Source organism: Lepidochelys olivacea (genome assembly GCF_965140295.1).
Source record: "Lepidochelys olivacea isolate rLepOli2 genome assembly, chromosome: 3".
NCBI classification, from domain to species: domain Eukaryota; kingdom Metazoa; phylum Chordata; order Testudines; family Cheloniidae; genus Lepidochelys; species Lepidochelys olivacea.
The window spans coordinates 42739209-42766179 of NC_140413.1; the positions used below are offsets into that span (position 1 = coordinate 42739209).

Genomic DNA, 26971 nt, shown 5'->3' on the forward strand with positions numbered 1-26971 from the left:
GGTGGTTAAGAAATAGAATAAATTGCGTAGGGAGGTTGTGGAATCTCCATCACTGGAGATTTTTAAGAGCAAGTTAGAATCATAGAATCATAGAATATCAGGGTTGGAAGGGACCTCAGGAGGTCATCTAGTCCAACCCCCTGCTCAAAAGCAGGACCAATCCCCAATTAAATCATCCCAGCCAGGGCTTTGTCAAGCCTCACCTTAAAAAAACTTCTAAGGAAGGAGATTCCACCACCTCCCTAGGCAACACATTCCAGTGTTTCACCACCCTCCTAGTGAAAAAGTTTTTCCTAATATCCAACCTAAACCTCCCCCACTGCAACTTGAGACCATTACTCCTTGTTCTGTCCTCTTCCACCACTGAGAATAGTCTAGAACCATCCTCTCTGGAACCACCTCTCAGGTAGTTGAAAGCAGCTATCAAATCCCCCCTCATTCTTCTCTTCTGCAGACTAAACAATCCCAGTTCCCTCAGCCTCTCCTCATAACTCATGTGTTCCAGACCCCTAATAATTTTTGTTGCCCTTCGCTGGACTCTCTCCAATTTATCCACATCCTTCTTGAAGTGTGGGGCCCAAAACTGGACACAGTACTCCAGATGAGGCCTCACCAATGTCGAATAGAGGGGAACGATCATGTCCCTCGATCTGCTCGCTATGCCCCTACTTATACAGCCCAAAATGCCATTGGCCTTCTTGGCAACAAGGGCACACTGCTGACTCATATCCAGCTTCTCGTCCACTGTCACCCCTAGGTCCTTTTCCGCAGAACTGCTGCCTAGCCATTCGGTCCCTAGTCTGTAGCTGTGCATTGGGTTCTTCCGTCCTAAGTGCAGGACCCTGCACTTAAACTTATTGAACCTCATCAGATTTCTTTTGGCCCAATCCTCCAATTTGTCTAGGTCCCTCTGTATCCTATCCCTGCCCTCCAGCGTATCTACCACTCCTCCCAGTTTGGTATCATCCGCAAATTTACTGAGAGTGCAATCCACACCATCCTCCAGATCATTTATGAAGATATTGAACAAAACTGGCCCCAGGACCGACCCTTGGGGCACTCCACTTGACACCGGCTGCCAACTAGACATGGAGCCATTGATCACTACCCGTTGAGCCTGACAATCTAGCCAACTTTCTACCCACCTTATAGTGCATTCATCCAGCCTATACTTCTTTAACTTGCTGACAAGAATACTGTGAGAGACCGTGTCAAAAGCTTTGCTACAGTCAAGAAACAATACATCCACTGCTTTCCCTTCATCCACAGAACCAGTAACCTCATCATAGAAGGCGATTAGATTAGTCAGGCATGACCTTCCTTTGGTGAATCCATGCTGACTGTTCCTGATCACTTTCCTCTCATGTAAGTGCTTCAGGATTGATTCTTTGAGGACCTGCTCCATGATTTTTCCAGGGACTGAAGTGAGGCTGACTGGCCTGTAGTTCCCAGGATCCTCCTTCTTCCCTTTCTTAAAGATTGGCACTACATTAGCCTTTTTCCAGTCATCCGGGACTTCCCCCGTTCGCCACGAGTTTTCAAAGATAATGGCCAATGGCTCTGCAATCACAGCCACCAGTTCCTTTAGCACTCTCAGATGCAACTCGTCTGGCCCCATGGGCTTGTGCACGTCCAGCTTTTCTAAATAGTCCCTAACCACCTCTTTCTCCACAGAGGGCTGGCCATCTATTCCCCATGTTGTGATGCCCAGCGCAGCAGTCTGGGAGCTGACCTTGTTAGTGAAGACAGAGGCAAAAAAAGCATTGAGTACATTAGCTTTTTCCACATCCTCTGTCACTAGGTTGCCTCCCTCATTCATTAAGGGGCCCACACTTTCCTTGGCTTTCTTCTTGTTGCCAACATACTTGAAGAAACCCTTCTTGTTACTCTTAACATCTCTGGCTAGCTGCAGCTCCAGGTCCAATTTGGCCCTCCTGATTTCATTCCTACATGCCCGAGCAATATTTTTATACTCTTCCCTGGTCATATGTCCAACCTTCCACTTCTTGTAAGCTTCTTTTTTATGTTTAAGATCCGCTAGGATTTCACCGTTAAGCCAAGCTGGTCGCCTGCCATATTTACTATTCTTTCGACACATCGGGATGGTTTGTCCCTGTAACTTCAACAGGGATTCCTTGAAATACAGCCAGCTCTCCTGGACTCCTTTCCTCTTCATGTTAGTCCCCCAGGGGATCCTACCCATCCGTTCCCTGAGGGAGTCGAAGTCTGCTTTCCTGAAGTCCAGGGTCCGTATCCTGCTGCTTACCTTTCTTCCCTGTGTCAGGATCCTGAACTCAACCAACTCATGGTCACTGCCTCCCAGATTCCCATCTACTTTTGCTTCCCCTACTAATTCTTCCTGGTTTGTGAGCAGCAGGTCAAGAAAAGCTCCCCCCCATAGTTGGCTCCTCTAGCACTAGTTAGACAAACACCTGTCTAGTCTAGTTAGACAAACACCTCTAGTCTAGTTAGACAAACACCTGTCAGGAATAACATAAGAATGGCCATTACTGGGTCAGACCAAAGGTCCATCCAGCCCAGTATCCTGTCTACCGACAGTGGCCAATGCCAGGTGCCCCAGAGGGAGTGAACCTAACACGTAATTATCTAATGATCTCTCTCCTGCCATCCATCTCCACCCTCTGAGAAACAGAGGCTAGGGACACCATGGTCTAGATAATACTTAGTCCTGCCATGAGTTCAGGGAACTGGACTAGATGACCTCTCAACGTGCCTTCCATTCTAGGATTCTAGGATTCAAAACCTGTTTTTTTTTACCTTAAGTAAACTCTCTACAGCAAAACAGAAAGCAAATAAGGGTTATTTAAAAAAAAAAAAAGAGAGCCATATTTGCTACTTTACATTTCAACTGTTTTCATTGTTTTTCCTTCTTTTTTGTATCTTTAATTTTTAAAAGATTAATAAAAATAATGGAGGTTGTTGTCATGGGACAAGGCAGGCCAATGTCTATGTACTTAAAACAGTGAAACATGTTTAACTATTTTGTATTGCAGTAAGGGTCACATTAATACCTTTAACTCTCTGGGCCCATTTATTCCATCAGAATTTATACCACACACAAAATGATGTTGTGACCCTAAGAGCCCATTGGCATAGGTAGACTCTCATCAGACCCAACCAACTTACTACACCAAACACTCTTGTCATGGTATTTATCCAAATATATTGTATAAGGAATCATATGAAAGCTAATGACATGCTGGTTATTAATATCATTGCAAAATGCATGGTTTAACATTTTATGTGAAGTTATGAATTCTCTCTCTGTGATATTACTAGAACTTGTTTAAGACCAAACAGCCTAGCCCAGGTAAAGGTCTGTCCTAGAAAAAGGAATGTGGGTTTACCTCAATTTACATATTAGCAGTAAACAATGCCACCAAGCTAAACCAATGGTGGTTATCTTGATCCTGAATTCAAGATACAGATAATTAACATGGCTCCTTCACCCCAAAGTGGTATAGGAGGCCTTCCTGACTTGTAAGAAAAAGATAATCCTTTGGGGATATAAGGAACAGAAAAAGACTCCATCTGTATACTTCACTTGAGGAAGTAACTGAACCAAGTGATTTGATGTCTGTGTTGAATCCTGATTAGCAAAAGCTGGAAAGGAGACTGAGGGTGAGAGAAACCATCTTGAAAAAAGATTGTATCTTGTTAGATCAAATTTTAGTCTTTTAGATGAGAGTTTTCACTTTATTTGCTTGTAACCATTTCTACTTTTATCCCTTTTACTTGGGTATAACTTAATCCATGTTCTTTTGTTAATAAACTTGTTTTGCTTTCATTATAAATCATCAGTGCTGTGCAAGTTCAGTAAAGTGTGTGATTTTAGAAAGCTGGCCGGTTGGAGTATTTTACTGTCTCTATATGGGTAGCCAACTTAACACTTTCTCTGTGAGGGTTCAGTGTGAATGACTGGTCCCTGCAGTAGGACACGTTTGGGACGAATCTGGGGCTGGAAGCATACTGAGGTCAGCCTGCGAGGAATAATCAGGTTGGGGAAAGCCAGGGTGGGACTTGTGGGCTGCTGGGGTCAGAGCTCTGGACCAAAGCCACACAGCCACAAGACACCCAAGGTTACAAGGCAGATGGAAATCAACCCTCTTACTGGCCTGGGTGAACCCAAAAACATCACAGCCGTGAAGAAAAAAAAATCTTTAATTGCCTATGCACCAGTGCAAGGGAAACAGAAAAGAGAAATTGGAAGTGTTCCTTTCTGAGCATAAATTCAGCTTAGTTAGTATTACTGGAACTTAGTGAGAAGACTCATATGACTGGAATGCTAAAATCAATGGTTATGGACTATTTAGGAAGGACTGAGTAGGTAAAAGGGGGTGGGGAAGGGACACACTGTCAAAAACTGCACTATCTGTTTCCGAATAACTGACAACTTGGAATCAAATGATCATGAACATGGAGGAGAGCATAGCTGTGATACATACATGGATACACCCCTCCTCTGTTCCTAAAGAATGGATTAATGTTGTAACAGACAAAGCTCAACACGTAGTACTAGTTGGTGTCTGCCCCAGACCAGCAAATCACACAAGTCAACAGAATGACAGGCTACTTAGGCACCTATCTCTAATGGGAGGGGGGAAGAAAAGTGCATTATCAAGGGAGACTTCAATCTAAGAAACAATCACTAGAGGGTCTCATGCTATCAGATTTTTACTGACATTCCTAAATTTCCAAAACAATAGGCATTATGAAAACAATGTTTTGAGATTTCCATAATTTTGGTCTTCAGGCTTTTTTCCGCCAAAACTATTTCCCAAATTCAGCCTGAATTCACAACTAGTTTTGGTGATCTATGCATTTTTTGGCAAATTTACTATTTACTGATTTTTCACACCCAGGTCTAGCTATAAATTAACGCTGTTGCCTGAACAGTCTTCTTTAGGAACAGAGGGGGCGTGACCTAGACCCTAGATCAATTCACATTGGATGTTAATTGTTAATAAGTAGCATTTATGTTGAAATATATAATACAAATATGAGATCAGTTAGACAGCTTTTCAAACATGTCTCTCTATCAATTATATATATATATATATAATTGTCTGAATATTTATATAAATATGAATATGAATATTTATATAAAATAATACGAATATTTGTGAGGTTAAGTGAAAAGACAGCAAATTTAAGTCCTGATATCCAGAAACAAAATGACTAAGACCCAAAAGATCCAAAGACTGTGAAACACATTAAACTGGACTGTGTGTGCAGTCAGTAGTAAAGGGAAAATATGTTAAATGTCAAGTCCAAGCAATCAGAAAGACTGGGATTTGCTTTGTGCCTGCTCTTCACAGCTCAGCTACTTCTTTGCAGTATGATAGAGAACACATCAATGTCAGCACTGATAACCCTCTCAGTGACCTTCTCCCATTTACTGCCTGATAAACACTGTCGTGGCCCCAGGTGTGGCATGAGACAAACATGCCACACATCTATAATTATATACATGCTTACAATTACCTCAAAATACCCAGACATCAATGTCATGAATGGCAGAAAGAAAACCGTCGCCAACATATTCAACTATGTGAGTCCCCATTAGTGTCCATTTCAAAAAGCTGTCAACTAACAAGACAAGTCTTCCTGACAGTTTGGCCAAAAGACAGTAATGCCTTTTTGGTGCCAAAAACAACAGAACAAAACCTGAACTGCTCACAATTCTTAAGAGCAAAATGGTGTTTTTTTCTGTTTTTGGTGGAGAACATTAATGTGGAGTAAATAGCTGTTTTTTCTATTTTTGTGCATGTGTGTATTTTAATATATATATTTTTAAGCTGTATTTTTGTCATACTAGAAGATGAAGGTCTAATCTGGGGGAAAATACAAACAAAAAGCCATCTGCCTAAGTAGACCCTTATTGCCATGGGGAGTCTGATTAAAATTAGTAGGATTCTGAGTGGCTATAACATTCAGCCTGCATGGATCCCTTTGCAGGATCAGGGCCTGTTTAATTACAGGTGGCAATTTTGTGCTTCCCAACTGTTTTAGTAGGGAAGTGACCTGAAGGAATAAAACATATTACATTAAAGACCTCAACCTGGACATGATCAATATACCCAATAAAAAAATGGCACATTCTTTAGAAGAAAAGAGTCCCTTGTTCTTAGCAAGGGTGACTGATTTACTTTTGCAGAATTTATCTGAGATCTTTGTGAATTAAGGATTACTATAGATATTCACCTGTCTCTACTCCTCTTTTCAATGCAGAAGTTATTTCAGTTATGGACAACTTTTGGAACTTGAAAACCTATTGTACACAAGGTTCAGAATAGCCTAAGATAATTAAAATTCAGCTTAAGTTCTCAGTTATCAAGCATTTCATATGATCTTGGCTTTGCTGTAACACATAGGCTCAGAAAATCCAGAATAACATGCTTTCACTGCAGTCTCAACATTTCAGGGTAAATAGGGTAAAATATGTTTTAAAGTTGGTATTGTACAAAATGTACATTTTATGAGACATAGTTTCAAACTACAAGTATCATATTTTAATACAGTCACATATACTTTATTTACAGACATATGTGGCCCAAATATATTTGTCTTTTCTCAATATTTATTTACTACTTACTAACCCAAAACGTCAACTGACTTCAATGATTAGCTCAAAGGGAGTATTACATGAGTAAAAACTGATTAATGATTTCAGGAATTAACTCTGTTGCATATTTGTTTGTGTATTTAAGAAAATATTTATATTGTTATTGTATTTACAAGTGATATCTGAGGAAGCAAAATTATAAAACGAAAAACTTGAATTTTTAATGCTCACAAATATAATTAAAATAAAGAGATCAATGATTAAATCATGCTATTTTGTTTATATGTTGTGTTTGTTAATTATGAATCAGGATAATCCATCCAAATTGCAATCATTTTTTTTTCTTTCATTGTTCTAACACACATGAGAAATATTACACAAAAAATGGTTGATTGGGGTTTCTGGCTGTTGTAAGAAGTAATTATGCTATTTATTTTACCAGAGTTTGGGGAAAACAAACATGCATATGAAATAACAGTTTAAATGTGTGATATCTGTCTTTTTGGATTAACTTTTGTACATTTTTACTGCCTCATACTAGCTTTCTGAAGCAAGGTTCACACCTACAGTACTTTTGAAATAAAAAGAAACAATGCCACACAGTGGATTTCTTCAATATTTACAGTTGCCTTTTGACCAGAATAAAAATATTCAATGTCCCTGCCTATTTATTTAATTCTATAGAGAGTTGCTTTAGTTGAGATATAAAATTTAATGGAGGCTTTGTAAGAAATATAAATTACCATTTTAACCTTAAAGAACAAATTAATGCTGCAAGGCCTCTTTTATTTTGCTGTGGATTAACTTGTCAGCATGCCATTTGGTGAAAATGCTTTATAAATCCAGTTTAATTTTAAGACATATTTGGTCAGGGATCTATGGCTGAGGCTACCATTTTGGTACAGAAATGTTTAGTAAATTTCAGAGCATAGATTCAGAAAAAAACACACACAATATAAGTCATGTGGGGGGAGGGAGCATGAAGTTGGAAATTGAGCCCATCTCACTCTTATCCCACAATGGCAGGTTCTGTCCCAGGCATTGTGACCTGACACACATAGTCACAGCGCCACTCAGGTTTGGCCCATCTGCCCCTCTATCTCCATCTATGGAGGCGTGGATGTGTCACACGTGAGTGTCACTGCAACTGAGAAATGCCAGGTCTGCAACTCCTGGAGTGGGGAAGCTGGGCTCAGTGCTGTGGGACAGGAGCTGGTGCTGAAGGGGAGGGGTGCAGATTGGGCTCATCACGGACTTTATTCAGATTCACAATTGCCATGAACATCATGACCTCTATGCCAAAATCATAGCCTTAATTATGGCATATATCCATTGAGACAAGTCTTTATTTAAGACATACTGTATGCTGTATATATCACAAATTCAATGTTAATTCATAAAGCACTTAGGCTAAGTATAATTATTATTTATTTGCATTACAGTAGCACCCAGAGGCTCCAATCAGGCATGTGGCCTCATTGAGCCATTTACTGTACAGAAGTTCAATAAAAGACAATCCCTTAGAAACTCAATAAGGTAAGATGTAACATGTGGAGTAGCACACAATGTAAGGGGTTGGGGAGAGGAAGACTAGGGTAACAATAGTAAGAACACACAATTTTGAGGGCTAGCTACATGCACAGAGGTTTCAGGTTTAAAAAAAGTGAAAATGCACCACTCTTACAAATGTCTAGTTTCTGACACTGTAGAATTTCACACATGATGTAAAATTTTGAAAATGACAGACACACATATTTTACTGACATAACAGTCCTAGTCCAGAGTGCTGGGAAAACTGGAGATATCTTTACTCCATATCTTTCAGCGGGAAAAAAAATCTTAATGAGTAGAGCCCTCGATCCCATTACTTGCTAGTTATACATTGCTAGGGTGATCTATACTTTCTCTTTTTGACGGGCTAATGAATGAAGTATATAATGAAATCTAGAGCCTTGACTGCTCCCTCTATATGTCCCTGCTTCTTTGGAATTTTCTTGGGAGACAATGTGAGTGCCACCTCCATGTCACTAAGTCCTCGCTCCCTGAGATCCTGTGAAGCTCCTCTGACTGAATGTGATCTGATATCCACATTATTTTAGGACACAACCAGGATGGGGTAGTCCTCATTTGGGCCCTCTGATTTCTGTAAATTTGTGTAGGAGTTAATGCTGGCTGAAGCAGTATTAGCTCAAACTTGGTCCTTCCATAAGTACAGCTCCAGAGATGTGGAGGTATTGTGATGTGATGTGGAGAGAAGCGTCTCTGTAGGCTACTCTAGGAATCTGTGCATTTGGGAAGCTGCAAGTCTTCTTTAGGAGTACTCAAAGCCCTTCCCCTGGAGACAAAGTTGTGCCAAACTGCAAGGTCAGCCTTGTTGAGTTCCAGGGTCTCTTCTCGCCTTCCTGAGCATGTCTCCATGAGAGGGCGTGATTTGGTTACTCATAGGGCCACGGATACACACTCCTGGTGGTGTTCCATTTCTAGTATCCAGCATTCCCTGATGCCCTTCCCATTGACGTTTTAAAATATGAAGTTTATTTGTTTGCTTTGTTGGCCCTTTCTTTAAATGTTTCATGCCTAGGAGAAAGGCCTGGCACAAATATTTATTTGAAAACAGGTAAGTACACAAAAAAAAAGAAAAGAAAAGAAATATATTAAAGAAAGTAATAAAAATAAACAATATGAAAATGTAGTTTCAAATGTTTTGAACTTAGAGAATGGAATGGAATGGAATAAAGTTTTATAATTACAGAGATTGATTTTTTTTCCTCTTCCCCAAAATTTTAAACTTATGGCCAAACTAAGGGATCCATTCCCCTCTTGATGCATATACGTAATTCCCAATAACATTAATGGGAGTTATGTATGTGCATCAGGGGAATAGATGCTTAAGGCTCCATACCATAAGGGATTTACTCAGTCATGAGGTTGAATGTCATGGTTTATTGTCTGAAAAATAAAATTAAAACAATACCCTGCAGATGTCTTTAAAATTCGGTGATGAATCAGGGTAAGTGCGCTGATTTTATTCATACTCAAAAGCAGGACAAAGACAGGACAAAGCAGCAGGTTATAAAAGGATTCTCAGGGCCACACAGGGGAAAGGGATAGACAGCAGAGGCCACAGAAGGTGAGCTGACAAAAGAAGGCTCCACGTTTCAGAGCACAAGCCATCCACTGGAACAGAAGAACTTTGCATGGTCCAAAAAACTCTGACCCCAGTCCAAAGAATTCTCTGGAGTGGTGAGGAAACTGAGTCAGGGAAATGCATTTAGGGTTTTTTTTTAATAGATTTGTATATTTCTTGTGCTATTACAGAGCAATGTTGCATTCAAGTCCTGTTGAAAGTCTGTGTTTGTTATATGCTACACCTACCATGTAGCCCCTTTAAGAGGCAAACCAGAAGGCTCACCCCTTTAGCTGGAGTTGTGCGATATGGGGGTATCTTTGAAGATACCGCTGGTCCTGGGGTTATCATCAGTGGAACTGGGAGTAGAGGGCCCATGTCCCTTAGAGCCTTGTTATTAGTGGGTCATTAGGGAACACAGAATGTGGGAAGCAACTTACCCACATGAACAGAGCAGAGCACAGGGTTTAATAAAATTCTATTTGTTCAAATTAACATGCATTCAGCTTCACTCTTTGCTAAGGAAACACTAGGGGCCTAAGGCAGGTGGGCTGTGTTTCCATAAAGGGATAACAGATTGAGAGTCAATGCCCAGGAAATGTGCCAAATAGGCCAAGGGAGGAAACAGGCTGTAGCCTACTGAGACCCAGGAAAGCTTAAAGCATAAATGGGGGTTCAGTGTCTGGATCCCGTAACAGCAATCTGGAGATCTTCCAGCAGTGGGAGCCTGACCAGATCGGTGAAACTGCACAGCTCAAAACCCATGGCTTCTTTTTCCTATCAGAGGAAAACTGGAAAGAAATAACAGAGGAAATGACAATTCAGGAAGAATGGGGCTGAAGATCCCTGTTCAAAACACTGGACTCCTTTATTTCAAAGTGGGTACCACCAAGCTGGAGATGTCAGGAGGGGGAAGGATGTTTGTGAAGGGAAGGTGGGGAGAAGAATCGTACAAACCTCAGGTAGCTGAATGGCCAAAAGCCTGAGCAGTCAGCAGCAAGCACTAGCCCATATGTGCACCCCCTTACTGTTTATAGTACCAGTAAAGTGTGCTTGGCTCTGCTTCCTTCTTGGGTGGCTCCTTCAAATAAGGGCAGAAATGTTCCCCTTATTAAGATGGGAAGATAACCTATGTGTAAGTTTTACTTATTTTGTGCTTTCTGTATGGCTGTATAATACATGTTATAATAAAGAATGCTTAAGGTTAGAAAAAAGAACTGTTCTATGTAAAAATGGCAATTTCTTATTGTGCAGACCTGCTTGCTTTCTGTATTCACAGTCACACCTTCTTTCTATACTCCTGCTGGTTCTGCAGAGACAATACAGTCTTAGGAGAAAGAAAATTATTCTTTATGACTGTATGTCAACAGAATAGTTAAATAAGCTCCAGTTGCAAAATCTCTACCTTGAGTTGTACAGAGGTGTACATCTGAAAAAATACCAAAAGTTAAATCCTGACCCCACTACAGTCAATGGGAGTTATGCCATTGTGATTTCAATGGAGCCAGGATTTCAGCCTCTCATTACTGCTATAATACACGTCAGATGCATCAGTTATTGGTGACTATCTATGAGCCAAACTGAGCACAGCTTGACTTTCAGATCACAGAGTTTTGTAGCACTGGCAAATAGGGGAACAAACAAAAACGTACAATTCCCCACCACCACCAAAACATTTTTGACTTGTAACTGAGCACAACTGAGCTGGAGTCACTGGCAGACTATAAAACTGAACCTCACAATGCCGTTTTCACAGTCTTTTTTGAAAGTAAATTTGCATTTTATAAGCTTTTAGGCTACATTATACTTAAAAGTGTACAGCCTGTGTGTATTGTATCTTGGAGGCACAGAACCCCAAAACGTGACATTCATTAAGGTGTTGATCTTTGTGTCTCCTAAGCAAAGAAGTGAAGGAGACCTGCATAGCTTATATCACTTAGTAATACCCTAGACTCATTCACTCTGATTCTTCTCTCATTTACACTGGGGTATCTCCACTGAATTCAATGGAATGACTTGTTATTTACAATGGCGGATAGAATTAGTTCTATTTGAGAGATGGTCTCTCTGTAAACACAACCTCCCATGACAGCTATCCCAATAGTACAAGGAAACTGTCAATTGCAGAGGAGGCTATACAAAAACTAAGACAAAGACAGAAGCAAATAAATCACTACTAACACTGCCGCATTCAGGGGTAAATGAAAAAAAGAATCAACCTCCTTGCCCAAGCTTTCCCTCAATATTACCCTCACTCACACTTCATATTAAAACAAAAACAAAATAATCCTCATGCTGTTTCTTGCCAGTGCATTCTTAACACTATGTGGTTAAAAAACTGTGGGTGATACATTTCTCACTGATTTTTGAGGATGAATTAACTTATTCCTAGGTAACTGAAGGGGAGCTGATGTCCTTGCTAATAGTTGGTGCCCCCAGTGACAAGTGTCCACTGTGGACTGCCATATTTGCATTTACCTATGGAGAAATCGGAAGGCATTGGGCCTGAGCCTTGATGTTCATAGTATGGGAGCAATTTCTCACATGGAAATGGGATACCCGAAGTCTGGACTCTTAGACATTGCATAAGGAATAGGTTAAGGGGGTATCTGAGCAGAGTGGGCCTAATCCTATTATTATGCTTATGTAGGGTGTCAAGGTTCCTTCCCCACTCTGAACTCTACGGTACAGATGTGGGGACCTGCATGAAAGACCCCCAACGCTTATTCTTACCAGCTTAGGTTAAAAACTTCCCCAAGGTACAAACTTTGCCTTGTCCTTGAACCGTATGCTGCCACCACCAAGCGTTTTAAACAAAGAACAGGGAAAGAGCCCACTTGGAGATGTCTTCCCCCAAAATATCCCCCCAAGCCCTACGCCCCCTTTCCTGGGGAAGGCTTGATAAGAATCCTCACCAATTTGTACAGGTGAACACAGACCCAAACCCGTGGATCTTAAGAACAATGAAAAATCAATCAGGTTCTTAAAAGAAGAGTTTTAATTAAAGAAAAGGTAAAAGAATCACCTACGTAAAATCAGGATGGTAAATACCTTACAGGGTAATCAGACTCAAAACAGAGAATCCCTCTAGGCAAAACCTTAAGTTACAAAAAGTCACAAAAACAGGAATATACATTCCATCCAGCACAGCTTATTTTACCAGCCATTAAACAAAAGGAAATCTAACGCATTTCTACCTAGATTACTTACTTACTTAACAAGAGTTGTAAGGCTGCATTCCTGATCTGTTCCCAGCAAAAGCATCACACAGACAGACAGACCCTTTGTTCCCCCCTGTCCAGATTTGAAAGTATCTTGTCCCCTCATTGGTCATTTTGGGTCAGGAGCCAGAGAGGTTACCGTACCTTCCCTTTATATTTATGAGGTTGCCTCCCCTTAGGTATTTGGTTGTGCTCCTTGTTGCCAATGTAGGAACCAGCCTGGCTCAATATCAGCAGAGTATTTGTTCAGGTAGCTACCTAAGTTCTTTGGTTAAAAGTTAATAAAGTTGTAGTCTTTGCTTTACCATATTTGCATGTCTGAATCTCTCACTTCCCATGTTTGGGTTAATTTAACACTAACTACATAATAATATACAATAGTGTTGAGAAGAGGCTCTTATTCTGCCAGACCTCTGCTTTCTGAGAACATTTTGAACCTCTGGTTTACAGCTTCTGTAGTATATATCATTGAAGCAGCAGATAACTCTTCATAGATCTAGAATTTAAATGCACTGGGAAGACTTTTTGGACTCAATGGAAATTTAGATATTATTTGATGCACGGATTATTGACACAATACACTGTAATGGCTACTTCTCAGCTGTTGCATTCTATCATGCACCATATACAAGCTAGCCCAAAGCCAACATAATTAAAACCATCATAAAGTTTTTATTGAGGGGAAAAATAACATTAACAGATGTCTTTAAAAGTGTAGGCAGTGTTTGTTTATAAGTGTCCATAGGAGTGTCTGAAAATGCTAACTTATTTTTGCACTTTTATATTTTAAATGTTGCAGAATTGATTTTTTTTCTACATTTTAAGTAACCCAGGAAACAATAAATAATATTAATAATAAATCTCCCCAAATGCTTTACAGCTGACCTCTAAAATCAGAAAAGGCTTCAAAGGTACAGATATATGGAAATAACTAAAATAATATTCTCTTTAGCAGGAACCACATTGCTAGCATAATATATGCAAACAAGATCCAATCAAAGTAAAAAATAGACACTAAGAACATAACACAACATTCACAATAGCTGATAGACCTCTCAGAGGTCAATCAAAGTTACATAACATACTTACTCAAGCAATATCACTAAAACATAACATTTATAATACCTAAAAGTTTGCTGGGCACCTCACAGAACAAAGACACAGTCGCTGTCTGAAAAAGCTTGTAATCTAAGTTTAAGATAATTGATGGTGACAAACAGTAGGGAAACCATTATAGAAAAACCCTAAAGATTTTTGGCCTTGATCCCGCAAAGCAATTAAGCACATGAATAATTCCATTAATGTCACAGGAATTACTCAAGTGCTTAAAGCTATGCACATGATATGTGCTTTGTTGAAATGGGGGCATAGTAGTGAACATTATTCTAAATCCAACAGAATTTAACAGAGAATAGCATCCATTCCCAAAACATTTTTGGATCATCCTATAGTGTTGGCCTAGAGGATCAGGAATAGGAGCACATTCCACTCTTGTGAGAAATGTAAAAAGGAAACATCAAGGCTATTGGTTAAGGGAGGGGTGGGGTGTGATTTAATGAGACAAGATTAAATGAGTATAGAAAGACAAATTTATGTAGGATCTTGAGGTGAGTACAAAAAGTTAAAATTTGATGAGATACAGAAAGGAAGCCAATGGAAAGATTTGAAAAGGAATTGTATGTCATAGTCACATCATGCATCTAGGAAGACAAAATAATCACTGTGTACTAAAGTTAAGAAAGCAAGTCTTATCCAAGACAGAAAGAAATACTAATCCAACCATGCTGCCAAAAGCAAAGCATCATGAAGAGGACCCATCCCAAGATACTATGGTAGCTAATTTATTCCTTCATTAGGGATGGGGGAGAAGAATGCAGGCTAATCAACTGACATAAAGGAGCAAATTCTCTTGTATAACTTTCACCAGAAAAATCAGTAATAGGACAAAGTCCTCTTTTATCCACAATCAGGATGATCTCAAAATGAAACCCTAAGTAAGATAGCACAATGCACTAATATAATCATCATAAAAATACAACTGTTTCTTGTCCCATCTGGAAACAACAACAAATAGCATAGTTAGAAATGACATATTCAATTCTGACACCATCTTTGGGCTATGTAAAGATTGAAAAAGACTCAGTAGTAGTGATTATTGTTTTTGTATTTCTCCAACAACTAATATAATGCCCTGTAAAAAAGCTTATTATCTTACCATCTATTTCACTGTGTAATGTAAGCCCCTTTTATCATTTCACTTTTTTTGTAATGATACTGAACCAGATGCCAATAACAAGGAATGAAAAATTTCTACATGTGTAAAGAAAATAAAAGTCAAAATATTTTAATAACATCTTCCTTTTGTATCAGTCAACAGTGTTAAAAGTAAGCCAGAAGGCTCAGAATAACCTTAAGCATAACAGATAAGAGCATTCTTCAGCTATAATTCAGCTATGTATATTAGCAATTATATTGACTTCTGGCATAAAATAAAACACATATCTTAACATCTACAGATGTTTTCAAAATATATCAAAGTAGCAGATTTTCAAAACACATCCTACTATAAATGGATGTTTTGATATCATTTTGCACCATCATTAGAGTAGTCATTTTCAAATAAATTGCAACAAACTTGCATACAAATGGTAGTAGTAAGTAGGGGAATTGAACCAGAGTGTGAGGCTGCCCTATGGTTTGTGTCTGGTTCAGAATATTTATCATCAGCTGGAAATCTGGCCTCTAAAATTTTGTGCATAAGTTTATGTTCTAGATAATCGTTTATCTCAATTTTAAAGGATATTTATTAAAGCTTATCCATGTATTTGCTTGTTTGCAACTGCTTATTAAAGAAGATGAATATCAACATTAAGGTTTTTAGTGCATAAATGCATGTACTATAAGACTGAATTTCATAGAAAATTCTTATTTTTCTTTTGCAAGACAATGGAGTACCGGCATAACCAAACACTAAAGATGATTTGCAAATTTGATCATTGTTAACCCATTTATCAGACTATTACCTCATCCCCACATTCATTTTTTTAAATAGTCTTCTTTGCAATGCTTACCTCCAGTTAAAAGAAATAATAAACAAACATAATGCATTGACTTTACCACCATTTTATAGAAATTATTTTAAGTTTTAAAGAGGAAAAAGATACAAAATTAATGCATATATGACCTGAACAAAGAGTGTGTGCGGTTGTCCATTGGAATTTTATAAAATATCAAACCTGTTTAAAAAGGTACATAACTAAATAGCCCACAAAGTATATAAGATGGAAACACAGCTATCTCAAGAGTTAGATGTGCTGTGTTTGACAATGTCCATTCTGGCTTCTATTGCCCATATCACCAATGCATGTTAAATGAGAACTATAATAGTGTTTGTAGCCATCAGTGCACAACAATATTTATCATAACTGCAGCTATTTCACTCCAATGAATTAGCAGGATTTTCAGGATGGGGGCTGTCATAAATATAAAGGGAAGGGTAAACCCCTTTGAAATCCCTCCTGGCCAGGGGAAAGCTCCTCTCACCTGTAAAGGGTTAAGAAGCTAAAGGTAACCTCGCTGGCACCTGACCAAAATGACCAATGAGGAGACAAGATACTTTCAAAAGCTGGGAGGAGGGAGAGAAACAAAGGGTCTGGGTCTGTCTGTAATCGTCTTGGCCGGGGATAGACCAGGAATGGAGTCTTAGATCTTTTAGTAAGTAATCTAGCTAGGTATGTGTTAGATTATGATTTCTTTAAATGGCTGAGAAAAGAATTGTGCTGAATAGAATAACTATTTCTGTCTGTGTATCTTTTTTGTAACTTAAGGTTTTGCCTAGAGGGGTTCTCTATGTTTTTGAATCTAATTACCCTGTAAGATATCTACCATCCTGATTTTACAGGGGGGATTTCTTTATTTCTATTTACTTCTATTTTTTATTAAAAGTCTTCTTGTAAAACACTGAATGCTTTTTCATTGTTCTCAGATCCAAGGGTTTGGGTCTGTGGTCACCTATGCAAATTGGTGAGGCTTTTTATCCAACATTTCCCAGGAAAGGGGGGGTGCAAGTGTTGGGAGGATTGTTCATTATTCTTAAGATCCAAGGGTCTGGGTCTGTAGTCACCTAGGCAAATTGGTGAGGCTTTTTACCAAACCTTGTCCAGGAAGTGGGGTGCAAGGTTTTGGGAAGTATTTTGGGGGGAAGGACGCGTCCAAACAGCTCTTCCCCAGTAACCAGTATTAGTTTGGTGGTGGTAGCGGCCAGTCCAAGGTGTAATATTTTGTACCTTGGGGAAGTTTTGACCTAAGCTGGTAAAGATAAGCTTAGGAGGTTTTTCATGCAGGTCCCCACATCTGTACCCTAGAGTTCAGAGTGGGGGAGGAACCGTGACAGGGGCCATGAAGAAAAATATGCACATATGAATGGGGGAAAAGCATTTAGGGTTATCCATCTGCTTTTCCATAATCTTGTTAAGTATAAATGTAGTGCTTAAAAAAATGTAAAATGTGATCTGAGTTTCCAGAACTATTAATCTGAAACACCATATGACTATACTGATAGACAACATGCTGAAAGTTTTCTTGTAGATTTTTTATGTATTTCTACTTTATGAAAAATTGTTTTGTGAAGGCGGAACTTCTACTGGTTTTAAACTTGCTTGTTTTTTAAAGATATAATTCAATAGGTATCAGTTTACATCTGCAGCATCCAAGATCAAATTTGGTAATTAGATTTAAAAAAAAAAAAAGAATGAGTCAAGCAACAGACAGTCTTACTTTTGTACTCCAGGTGAAAACCAGCTGCTGCCACACTAATATCCGAGTGAAAGTGCAGGTAAAGTTGATTGGAGGTGCTGTTCAACAATGCTGGCACCGTAGTACCTGCAACAAACAAGACAGTTTCACCTGTGGTATGTAGTACGTTGCAATATGGTAACTTTTTAAAAGAAATTCCTACTGTTTTACAGAAACATAAACACTAGCCTATTCTCTCCTCATTATGTGTCATATCATACCCTGGATTTTTAAAAAGCTCCAGGTAAAGTCTGATGACATGATAGGACAGTAGGGAGTTATGCAAGTGCAGCCAGAGCTAAATCCTACTATATTTACTCACATGCATAATCCCATTGACTTCAAACGCATTATCCACATAAGTAAAGTAAAGGATTTAGCTCTGAAATGAAGCTCCAATGTCATCAGTTCTTTCTTGTCTGTACATAAGTTCAGAATGGAAGCTGAGAGTCTGGGGGGAAGGAGACATCCATCCCATCATTCTGAGACACTAATTTTCTCTGTTTCTGTTCTCTTTAACTCCCACTTCACACAGTAATGCTGCTGCACACTTCTATCCCCAAAAGAGATAGAATGTTATCACAATGGCCTGTGAACATCAATGGTGATTGTGCAAAATGATTATTTTCTCTTTTTATGAGATCAGAAAGAGATATTTTTGCTTTACCTTTGAATTTTCATTCTAAGATCCTCCATGTCAGACAGTGTTCATAGTGTGGCGTTCCCTGTCTCCATGGCAACCAGGGGTAGACCTGATCTTTGCTCAGAAAGAACTTTCCAGAATAGGGTGACCAGATGTCCCGATTTTATAGGGACAGTCCCAATATTTGGGGCTTTTTTTTATAAAGGCTCCTATTACCCCCCAACCTCTGTCCCGATTTTTCACACTTGCTGTCCACTCACCCTATTCCAGAAGGATAGCTTCCAAAGCTGAAAAAAACCCTAACCATATAAATGCTTTAAAGTGCTATGTAACTCAAACCATTTGCAGCAGAGCCTGGACATAAGATTTAGGGATTTTCTGTTGGAACACCCTCTTCCCTTTAAAATTACTTAACAAATTAACAATAGCCAGAAAATGCTCTGGACATAATGCAATCCTCCGAGGAAGGGCCATACTGTCTTTCATAGAGGGTCTAGAATGAAAATTCACAGGTAAAATAGAATTTTCCCTCTCTCGGTCTTCTCCATGTTACACCATTTTCATAGTAGGATGCAGAAAGTAGAAAGTCACCCTGAGAGTGGGCCAGACTATTCAATTTACTCATGAGGGATTGAAAAGGAACTTGCAGGTTACTGGGGCACCTTGTGCCATAACACCTTCTACCAAATGCTGGATCAGCAGGGCTGATGATGTCCATTCTATTCTCTTTGAAGAAGTATAGACAGAAGACTCTATAGTAGTCTTATAGACCTATTCATAATACTTGTGTGATCGCTCCACCCATAAAAACAGCTGGAGTGCATGTTAATGAGAAAAGCTGTATATGAGGCTTTGAATGTGTCTGCTATATATACACTTTTATTCCGCTGTAGGATCTGTTCATATGTAACTCATGCATATCTACTTCCTTAGAATATTTGCATTCAACCAGAAATATAGTACTATCACTTCCTATTATATGTGGGAAATTGTGGTGAGTTTGGGGATGGAGGGCTGGTTAGTTCATAGAACGATCATATTTGATAAAACACGTAACTGAGGTTTCACTGAGATCATGCCAAGCTCCAAACCACTCTTGGACAAGAACGTGGTGACAAGGAAAGATACTTTCAATGCAAAGAAGAGAATTACTAACTGAAGCTGAAAGGTGGTTTTATTAGGACTTGTAGTACACAAATAAAGATCATTACAGGAATCTGCATATTGCCAGAAGACTGATAATATTGGTGGTTCTCAGGTATCTGATATGTGATGTTGATGAGTGGTTCTGATGTGTTTGTGTCTTTCCAAAAAGTGTTTGCCTTCAGCCCACGGCCCAAAAAACACTAGAATGGCCTTTGCTTCAACTGTGTCGCTTATCACACCAGCATCTAAATTTTTTCCAGTAATACAAAGACACCATTTGTATCGTGAATTTTCTCTGAGATGCCATTCTTAAATTGTAGTTCCTTCCTCTCAGCTGAGAAGTTAGGCAAGACTGTGTATTGGTTCAGGATAGGTTCCTGTTGCACTGTGTATGTGTGTGTGTGTGTGTGTGTGTGTGTGTTGGGAGTTTGACAGGTGGTTCTAGTTATATCTAAATCAAGTCCAAGAACCGAGACCTGAAGGTCATGAGAAGGTGATTATAATCATTGTGTCCTGTTTCTTCACAATCTTCTTTACCACTTTAACTCTCATTGGCTGAGGGGTGAGAGAGACATAAATGAGTACTTTTGGACCCTTTCTAAGATAAAGGAACCACAGCCTTTGCTTTTCATTGTCTCTTCTTTGTGTAGTATCTCTTTTGGTTTTCCAGTTAGACTTAGATGCACAAAGGTTCATCAATAGTCTATTGACCTGTGATGCACCAAAAAGCTAGGTGATATAGACTACACTCCCTCACTTCTATGAGTGTCTTTCTGAACTAGCTGACCTTTATGCTCTTTCTTGGGGAAGAACGCTGAGGAACAGAGCAAAAGCTTCGGCCTAGTACATGAACAAGACACCCCTCCCAGACACCTGCCCCCTTTGTGGTATAAGGGAGACTCTGGCACACGTGTACCTGGAGTGCGCCGGGTTGCAGCCCCTATTCCGGCTCCTCCTAGATATTTTATTATGGTTTTAGTTGCACTTTTCCCCTCATCTGTTCACATATGCACTCCCTATCCATGGCCCCAGAAAGTCACAGGACCTCCTTGTCAGCCTCCTCCTAGCCCTGGCCAAAATGGCCATCTACAAAACAAGGGAAAGGAGGTTGGCCGATGGGGTTTCTTGTGACTGTGGGGCCTATTTCTGTTCTTCAGTCTGTTCACACATACAGGCAGAGTTCCTTTGGGTGGCGTCCGCTGGCTCCCTGGACGCCTTTGAGGAGCAGTGAGTGTTGTCCGGGGTTCTCTGCTCGGTGTCCCCATCAGGTTCCCTTCATTTAGCCCTGTGACCTCACTCCCGTTCCCGTTATCTCATTAGTTGTCCCCCACACTTATTTGGAATCCTGGACTTGTGGATCCTCCCATTAGGCTGGGGGGAGGTCCTTTAGTAGTGGGCTGGCAGAAGCCCGTTCACCTCCTGGATACCAACAGGACATGAACAAGACTACTGCTCTAAGCAGTGGTAATGGTAATCTGCCTTTTTAGCAGTTATATACACATAATATTTCTGAAGAATCATCTGCTGGAAACGAAGGAGCAAATTTGATGGTCCACAGCACGAGACAGGTTATACTTGATGTCACATCCCCTTAGTGTGTCACATCCCCTTGACTCCTACAGGAATCAAGATATGTACCCCCTATACGGGGTACACTATCTGTATTGATTACAAACTTCTCTGGACTTGACAGGGTAGCAATTAAATAATATAAAGAATGAGTTCACCAAAGAGATGCTAGTACTGGATTTGGACCAAGATCTTTATACACTGATTTGCTCCAATTACTGGCTGAAAACAAAGCAAATTTGATGGCAGGTATTCACATGTGAGAACCAACAACCAAGAAGCTGAGTCAGATTTTATCTTAGAAATGGGGTGCTAATGTTTGGCAAGTCAGACACTATCTTTCATATTTCATTTAAAATAAAGATTGTCTTGGGTGATAAACTTAGATGGCAGACTTTTGTTACCGCTGTACGTTGGCCCTTCCACTTATTCACTCAAAGTCATGGTGGTGGGAGAACTGTGTGTGTAAATAAAGCCACGGGTGCTGCATAACAGGAAGCCTCTCTGAGCTTTATTGGGGCAGTCAGCGGGCCCCAGGAAGAGGGGCAGGCAGAGGACCCTGTTACAGGAAGCACTCTTTATTGAAAATACTTCTTCTTGTAGCAGAAGCTAAAGTATCTCATAAGAATGGCCATACTGGGTCAGCTTAATGGTCCATCTAAGCCAATATACTGCCTCTGACAATAGCCAGTGCCAGATGTTTCAGAGGGAATGAGTAGAACAGGGCAGTTATTGAATGGTTCATTCTCTGTCATCCAGTCCTAGCTTCCGGCAGATGGAGGTTTAGGGACACCTGGGGCAAGAGGTTGTGTCCCTGACCAGCTTGCCTAGTAACCATTAATGGACTCTAAGAACTTATCTAATTCTTTTTTTAACCCACTGATACTTTCGGCTTTCACAACTTTGCATGGCAATCAGTTCCACAGGTTGTGGTGTCTGAAGTATCTCCTTATGTTTGTTTAAGCCTGCTTTCTATAAATTTCATGGGGTGACCCCTAGTTCTTGTGGTATGTGATCAGATAAATAACACTTCCCTATTGTTTTTCTCTGGCCTATTCAGGATTTTATAGACTTCTATCATATCCCTTGTAGGCATCTTGTTCCTAAAGAGATCAGTCCCCGTCTTTTTATTTTCTCCTCGTATGTAAGCTCTTTCATTTGTGTTGCCTTTCTCTGCACCTTTTCCAATTCTATTAAATCTTTTTTGAGAAGGAGCAACCAAAACTGCGTGCAGTATTCAAGGGGTGGACGAACCATGGATTTATATAGCGGCATTATGGTATTTTCTGTCTTATTGTCTATCCCTTTCCTAATGGCTCCTAACATTCTGTTAGATTTTTTGACTGCCACTGTACATTGAGCAGATGTTTTTAGAGAACTATTCACAATGACTCCAAGATCTCTTTCTTCCGTGAAAACAGCTAATTTAAATCCCATTATTTTGAACGTTTAGTTCGGATTATGTTTTCCAATGTGCATTACTTTGCACTTATCAACATTGAATTTCATCTGCCATTTTGTCACCCAGTTTAATGAGATCACCTTATAACTCTTTGCAGTCTGCTTTAGATTGCTGGTTGTTTTGCGTATGTGTGTTCCTGTGTGTGCATGCCCACAATGGGCTCTCAGCTGAGCACAGACCTGAACAATAAGATACTTCATCCAAGACTTTCAGAGTTGAGACCGTGTTTTGGTGGGAATATTCCCTCAGCTAGAATGATTATACCATTTACTAAGGAAGCCTCAGCAGGCTTAATCTTAGGGATATTAATGAAGACCTTTTAGTTTGTAGGTACAAGTAGGTCATTTGAGGGAATCTCTACTCTGCCTTAATCCCTCTATCACAAACCAAGAGATGAAAAATTACACAGCTTTTCTTCAATTTTGCAAGGTTTCTTGTTGTTTCATTATTTATTTTCACAAACAGCTGTAAATAGAGCTGGTTGGGAATTTTTCAACAATGTTTTTTTAATTGAAAAATGCTGATTTGTCAAAAATACAACTTCATGAGAATGGGTCAGTTTTGACAAATCTCTCAATTCAATTTTTGTTTTTGAAAAAAAGTAATTAAATTGTCAAGATGCCCTACATTTTCTAAACTAAACATTCTGATCCTCTGGTTTAAAAATTTTGATAATTAGAGTAAAAATAAATAATTTTAAAATGGTCAAAATCTAAAAAAATCCACTTCAATTGACTTCAACTTTTTTTAAAAAAAGATTTTCATTCATGAAATTTTTCAAGATTTCTACTTTTCGTTCCAATTCAGGATGGGATTTTTTTAAATTTTTTTCCAGGAAGGGAAAACAGTTTATTTCCCTAGCCCTACCTGTGAAGTGAAATCCCCATTTGTGCTTAATTCTGACAAGCTTAGTTGAGAGTCTAAGGGATTTTGCTCCAAGTCCCAGCTTCAGAGATTTCTCCTTCTTTTTAGTGGATCTAGGAGACCCTCTCATGCAAGATTTTGCCTTGTTCTGCTTCTTTAAGAGCTGGTGTGAGCAGTACTTTTGCCACCTGTCCATGGGCCATACCCCTATGAGAATGAAGTAGAGCTGTGTGAAGGGGAGCGCACATATCCAGGGAGATTGAAATGACAGTCTGTAGGCATGTACCCTGCAATTCTCCTGAAGGAAAAAGGGAGTTACTTCATAACTTTCAGTGGGATCCCTGGAGTCTGGATGGGGAGAAGTAGTAGGTTCAGCTCCCAGGATAGAGAATCTGAATCGGTTCACCTCATGCTTCCTGCTGCTGTGTCCAGGCTGAGTGGGGACCAAACATGCTGAATGTAGAGTGAGGGAGAACCACTGGAGACAAATGGTTCATTGGTATTAGAGAGGTTGCAGGAGACAGCATCTTTCATGGCACGTGAGGCCTTCCAGATAAAACAGTTTATGGGAAGGGATGATGTTTTGTAGCCTTCTCATTCATCCCAGCATGGACCTTGCCCACCTGTTGGCTGGGAGCAGGAATTTCTCTCTCTGTGTTGCTATGGGGATTGGGGATCTTGCCTTCCCTCAACATTCAGGAAGCTTGTTTTCCTGCTTGCCCTGCAAGCTGTGTGGATAGAGTCCCATGTGCAGGGGAGAAGCAGGGGCTTTGAAAAATCTTACCTTCAGTTCCATGCAACTGCTTGGGGCTTGTCTCAATGAAGGAAGCTCCATGTGGCCTGCTCAACTGCCTCAGCATAGACCTTGCCTACATGCCAGCTGGGATCTAGCTTCTCTGCAGCCTGCTCAGCATGGACTTCACCCACATCCTTGTTGGGACCTCGGTTCCTGAGGTCTCTACTATTTCTCAGTGGGGAGGTGAGAAGAGAAGCTGTCCTTCCAACCACACACATCATTAAAAATATTTTGCAAATCCTGTGAGACCTCTGCTACAAAAAGAAAGTGGGAGTCTGCCACTCATGCTTCTTGGGGGCAGAAAATTCTGGAGAATCCTTCTGAATTCTAAGGGGCAATCCAAAGCCCAGGCTCAGGGCAAAGGTCTGCCCCCAGTTACTATGGAGACAGGGAAGTCCCCACTATGAAGACTGTCTGACATGGAGAGGACTGAAAAAATTATTAGAAAACAGAGGCTATAGATTAATTTACAATATTGTCGTAGTGCTACTCTGATTCAATGCAAATTTACCAGCTTGTCTAACTCCAACTAAACCCTTCAGTGTGAAAGGCAAAGCAATTCTTCAGGTATTAATAAAATAGAAAATTACAAGTAAAATTGGAAACATGCAAATCAAATTCCTAGGAATCAAACCAAATGCTAGATTCTGCCTCTTAGACAAAGCTCTCCCATTCATCTCCTGATGTGGAACAGCTCTTCACTGCCTGCTACCCAAGTCTGTGTAAAGCATATAATCTGAACAAGGGCTGTTTAGTGCACATAATTCCACTCTGTCCATTAGGTACATTGGCCCTTCTGCATACACCCTTCGCCAGACTACCCTTTCTCAATTACATTAATTGTGCATATTTGGTGTAGTAGTGTGATGTAGCCTCTCACAATTCAAGCTACTTGGTATCAGAAAAAATAGTTAAATAATTCATTCAGCAGATTTAGTCAACTATTGAGTTAGTTAAATATTGCAAATAAGTAATAATAATAAAATTCACTAAAACAGCAATATTCACTGAATAACATAATCAAAGAATATTATTTATCCAGCTGTAGTCATTAAGCAATAAAACTCCCTCCAATCAGAGAGCATGATTTTCCATTCGAGTAGAGTACTTTTACACTTTGGTTGAGACAATACCATTTCAGTAGAATTGATTAATCTATAACAAATAATGTACTACTATCAAACACAGACACACAAACACACATATTTGTCTGAACTAACAATGGCATTTGTTAAACTGGCAAAAGTCATTGCCTGTTTTACAAAAGATCTGTTTTGTCTAATCTCAAAACTTCCTTTTGTTCTGAACTTTCCAGCTGACAGTCTATTCTGTTTGCTTGCATTTGATCTCTGTATTAACACAGCAAACATTTAAAAGCCAATTTAAGAGCCAATCACTTGAAAAAAAAAACAACAAGTGTAGTTTAACAAGTTCCATGTCCAGTTATAATGATGTAACCATCAAGTAATCTGAAAACACTTCTACTAATTAAAACAAAGAAACTCTCATTCTTGCTTACATTAATTACAGAGCTTCTTTCACCCACAAAATTAAGTTCTGAGTTATCTATAGGTTTGCATATGATAAAGTTTTCTGTTAAATTCTCAAAATAGATTGTGTATTTTGCTGATTTTTTAAAGATAATAGAGTGCCAGTTTCACTTCTATGTGAGAAGTGAACCAAAAGAGTACCAAAACTCAATTAATATTAACTACAAACATAATATGTGGTTTCTCAATTCTAAATGCCTCAGGGAACCTATAGAGATATCGGGTAGTATAACCTGAGAATTTAGGTTTCAAAAGAACTAGTTTCCCCACTAGGGCATCAGCTTCCAGCACTCACTGGGAGCAGGGAGGTGAGTAGGCTCAACTGCTCTCTCTTTCTTTTTTCCCCAACTCACATTGGGGAACTGTTACGGGGATCCTTATGGCCTGCTCTTCCCCTCCCACATGGGGACTCTTCCATACACACTAGTAATGACAGCAGCAGGTCTCCTTTGGCAGTGTCTTTATGAAAGTCCCTGTTTTCTCCCTCACAGAAGCCTGTAGAAACAAGAACTGTAAGATGTACCTTCACAAAACTTATTACAGTTTTGTTACCTTGCTACTGTCCTCTGCCTCTAAAACAACATCCCCAGACCAAGGAAATTTGTTCCTGTAGGTTAAGCAAAAACTGCTAATCCATGCATCAGAGGAGAGAAAGCTGAGATGACAAGTGGACCCTGACAGTTCTAGACGTTTTTGACTTCCAGACATAATAGATAGTCCAAGACAAAAGGAATAGAAAACCATATCAGGCCTACTCTCTATTTAGCTGTCCATCTACAAAATCTCTTCCAATTCACTGAGTCGATTTGATTGGTTAAAGGCTTTCTGCATTCCAACTGGATATTTTAAACCTTAAACTTTCAGTCTATTCCTCCCAGAAATATAAAAACCAAGCAGTCAGCCTGAGATGCTTCACAACTGATTGGAGAATCTCACCTCAAACTTGATGAAAGTGATCTGGGTAGACTGGGAGGCAGGACATATAGAGACCTATAAACAACTGAACATAAGCCGGGGCGATCAGCAGCATCTTGGGTCAAGCCTTGTCAGATTTTTCAAATGACCTTCTGTTGCAGTAGACTTAGAGATAATGCATAGAGAAATTCTTGACTCCAATTCATGATGAAAGAGACTGTCAATGGTGCTGGGTCTTCCTGTCTAACAATGGAGCAGAATCAGAGGAAGTTGCTGCTTTACTCAGAGGCAAAGAGAT

General features: G+C 39.6%; 1 protein-coding gene across 1 annotated transcript in view; it reads right to left on the minus strand.

Moving 5' to 3' along the window:
• The window catches only part of CSMD1 (CUB and Sushi multiple domains 1), a 2028540-nt gene that overhangs the window by 286293 nt on the left and 1715276 nt on the right, over positions 1-26971 (minus strand). Inside the window, exon 37 of the mRNA XM_084623138.1 lies at positions 17711-17815. Within this exon, the coding sequence (XP_084479264.1) occupies positions 17711-17815 (105 nt within the window). The remainder of the gene's footprint in view (positions 1-17710; positions 17816-26971) is intronic.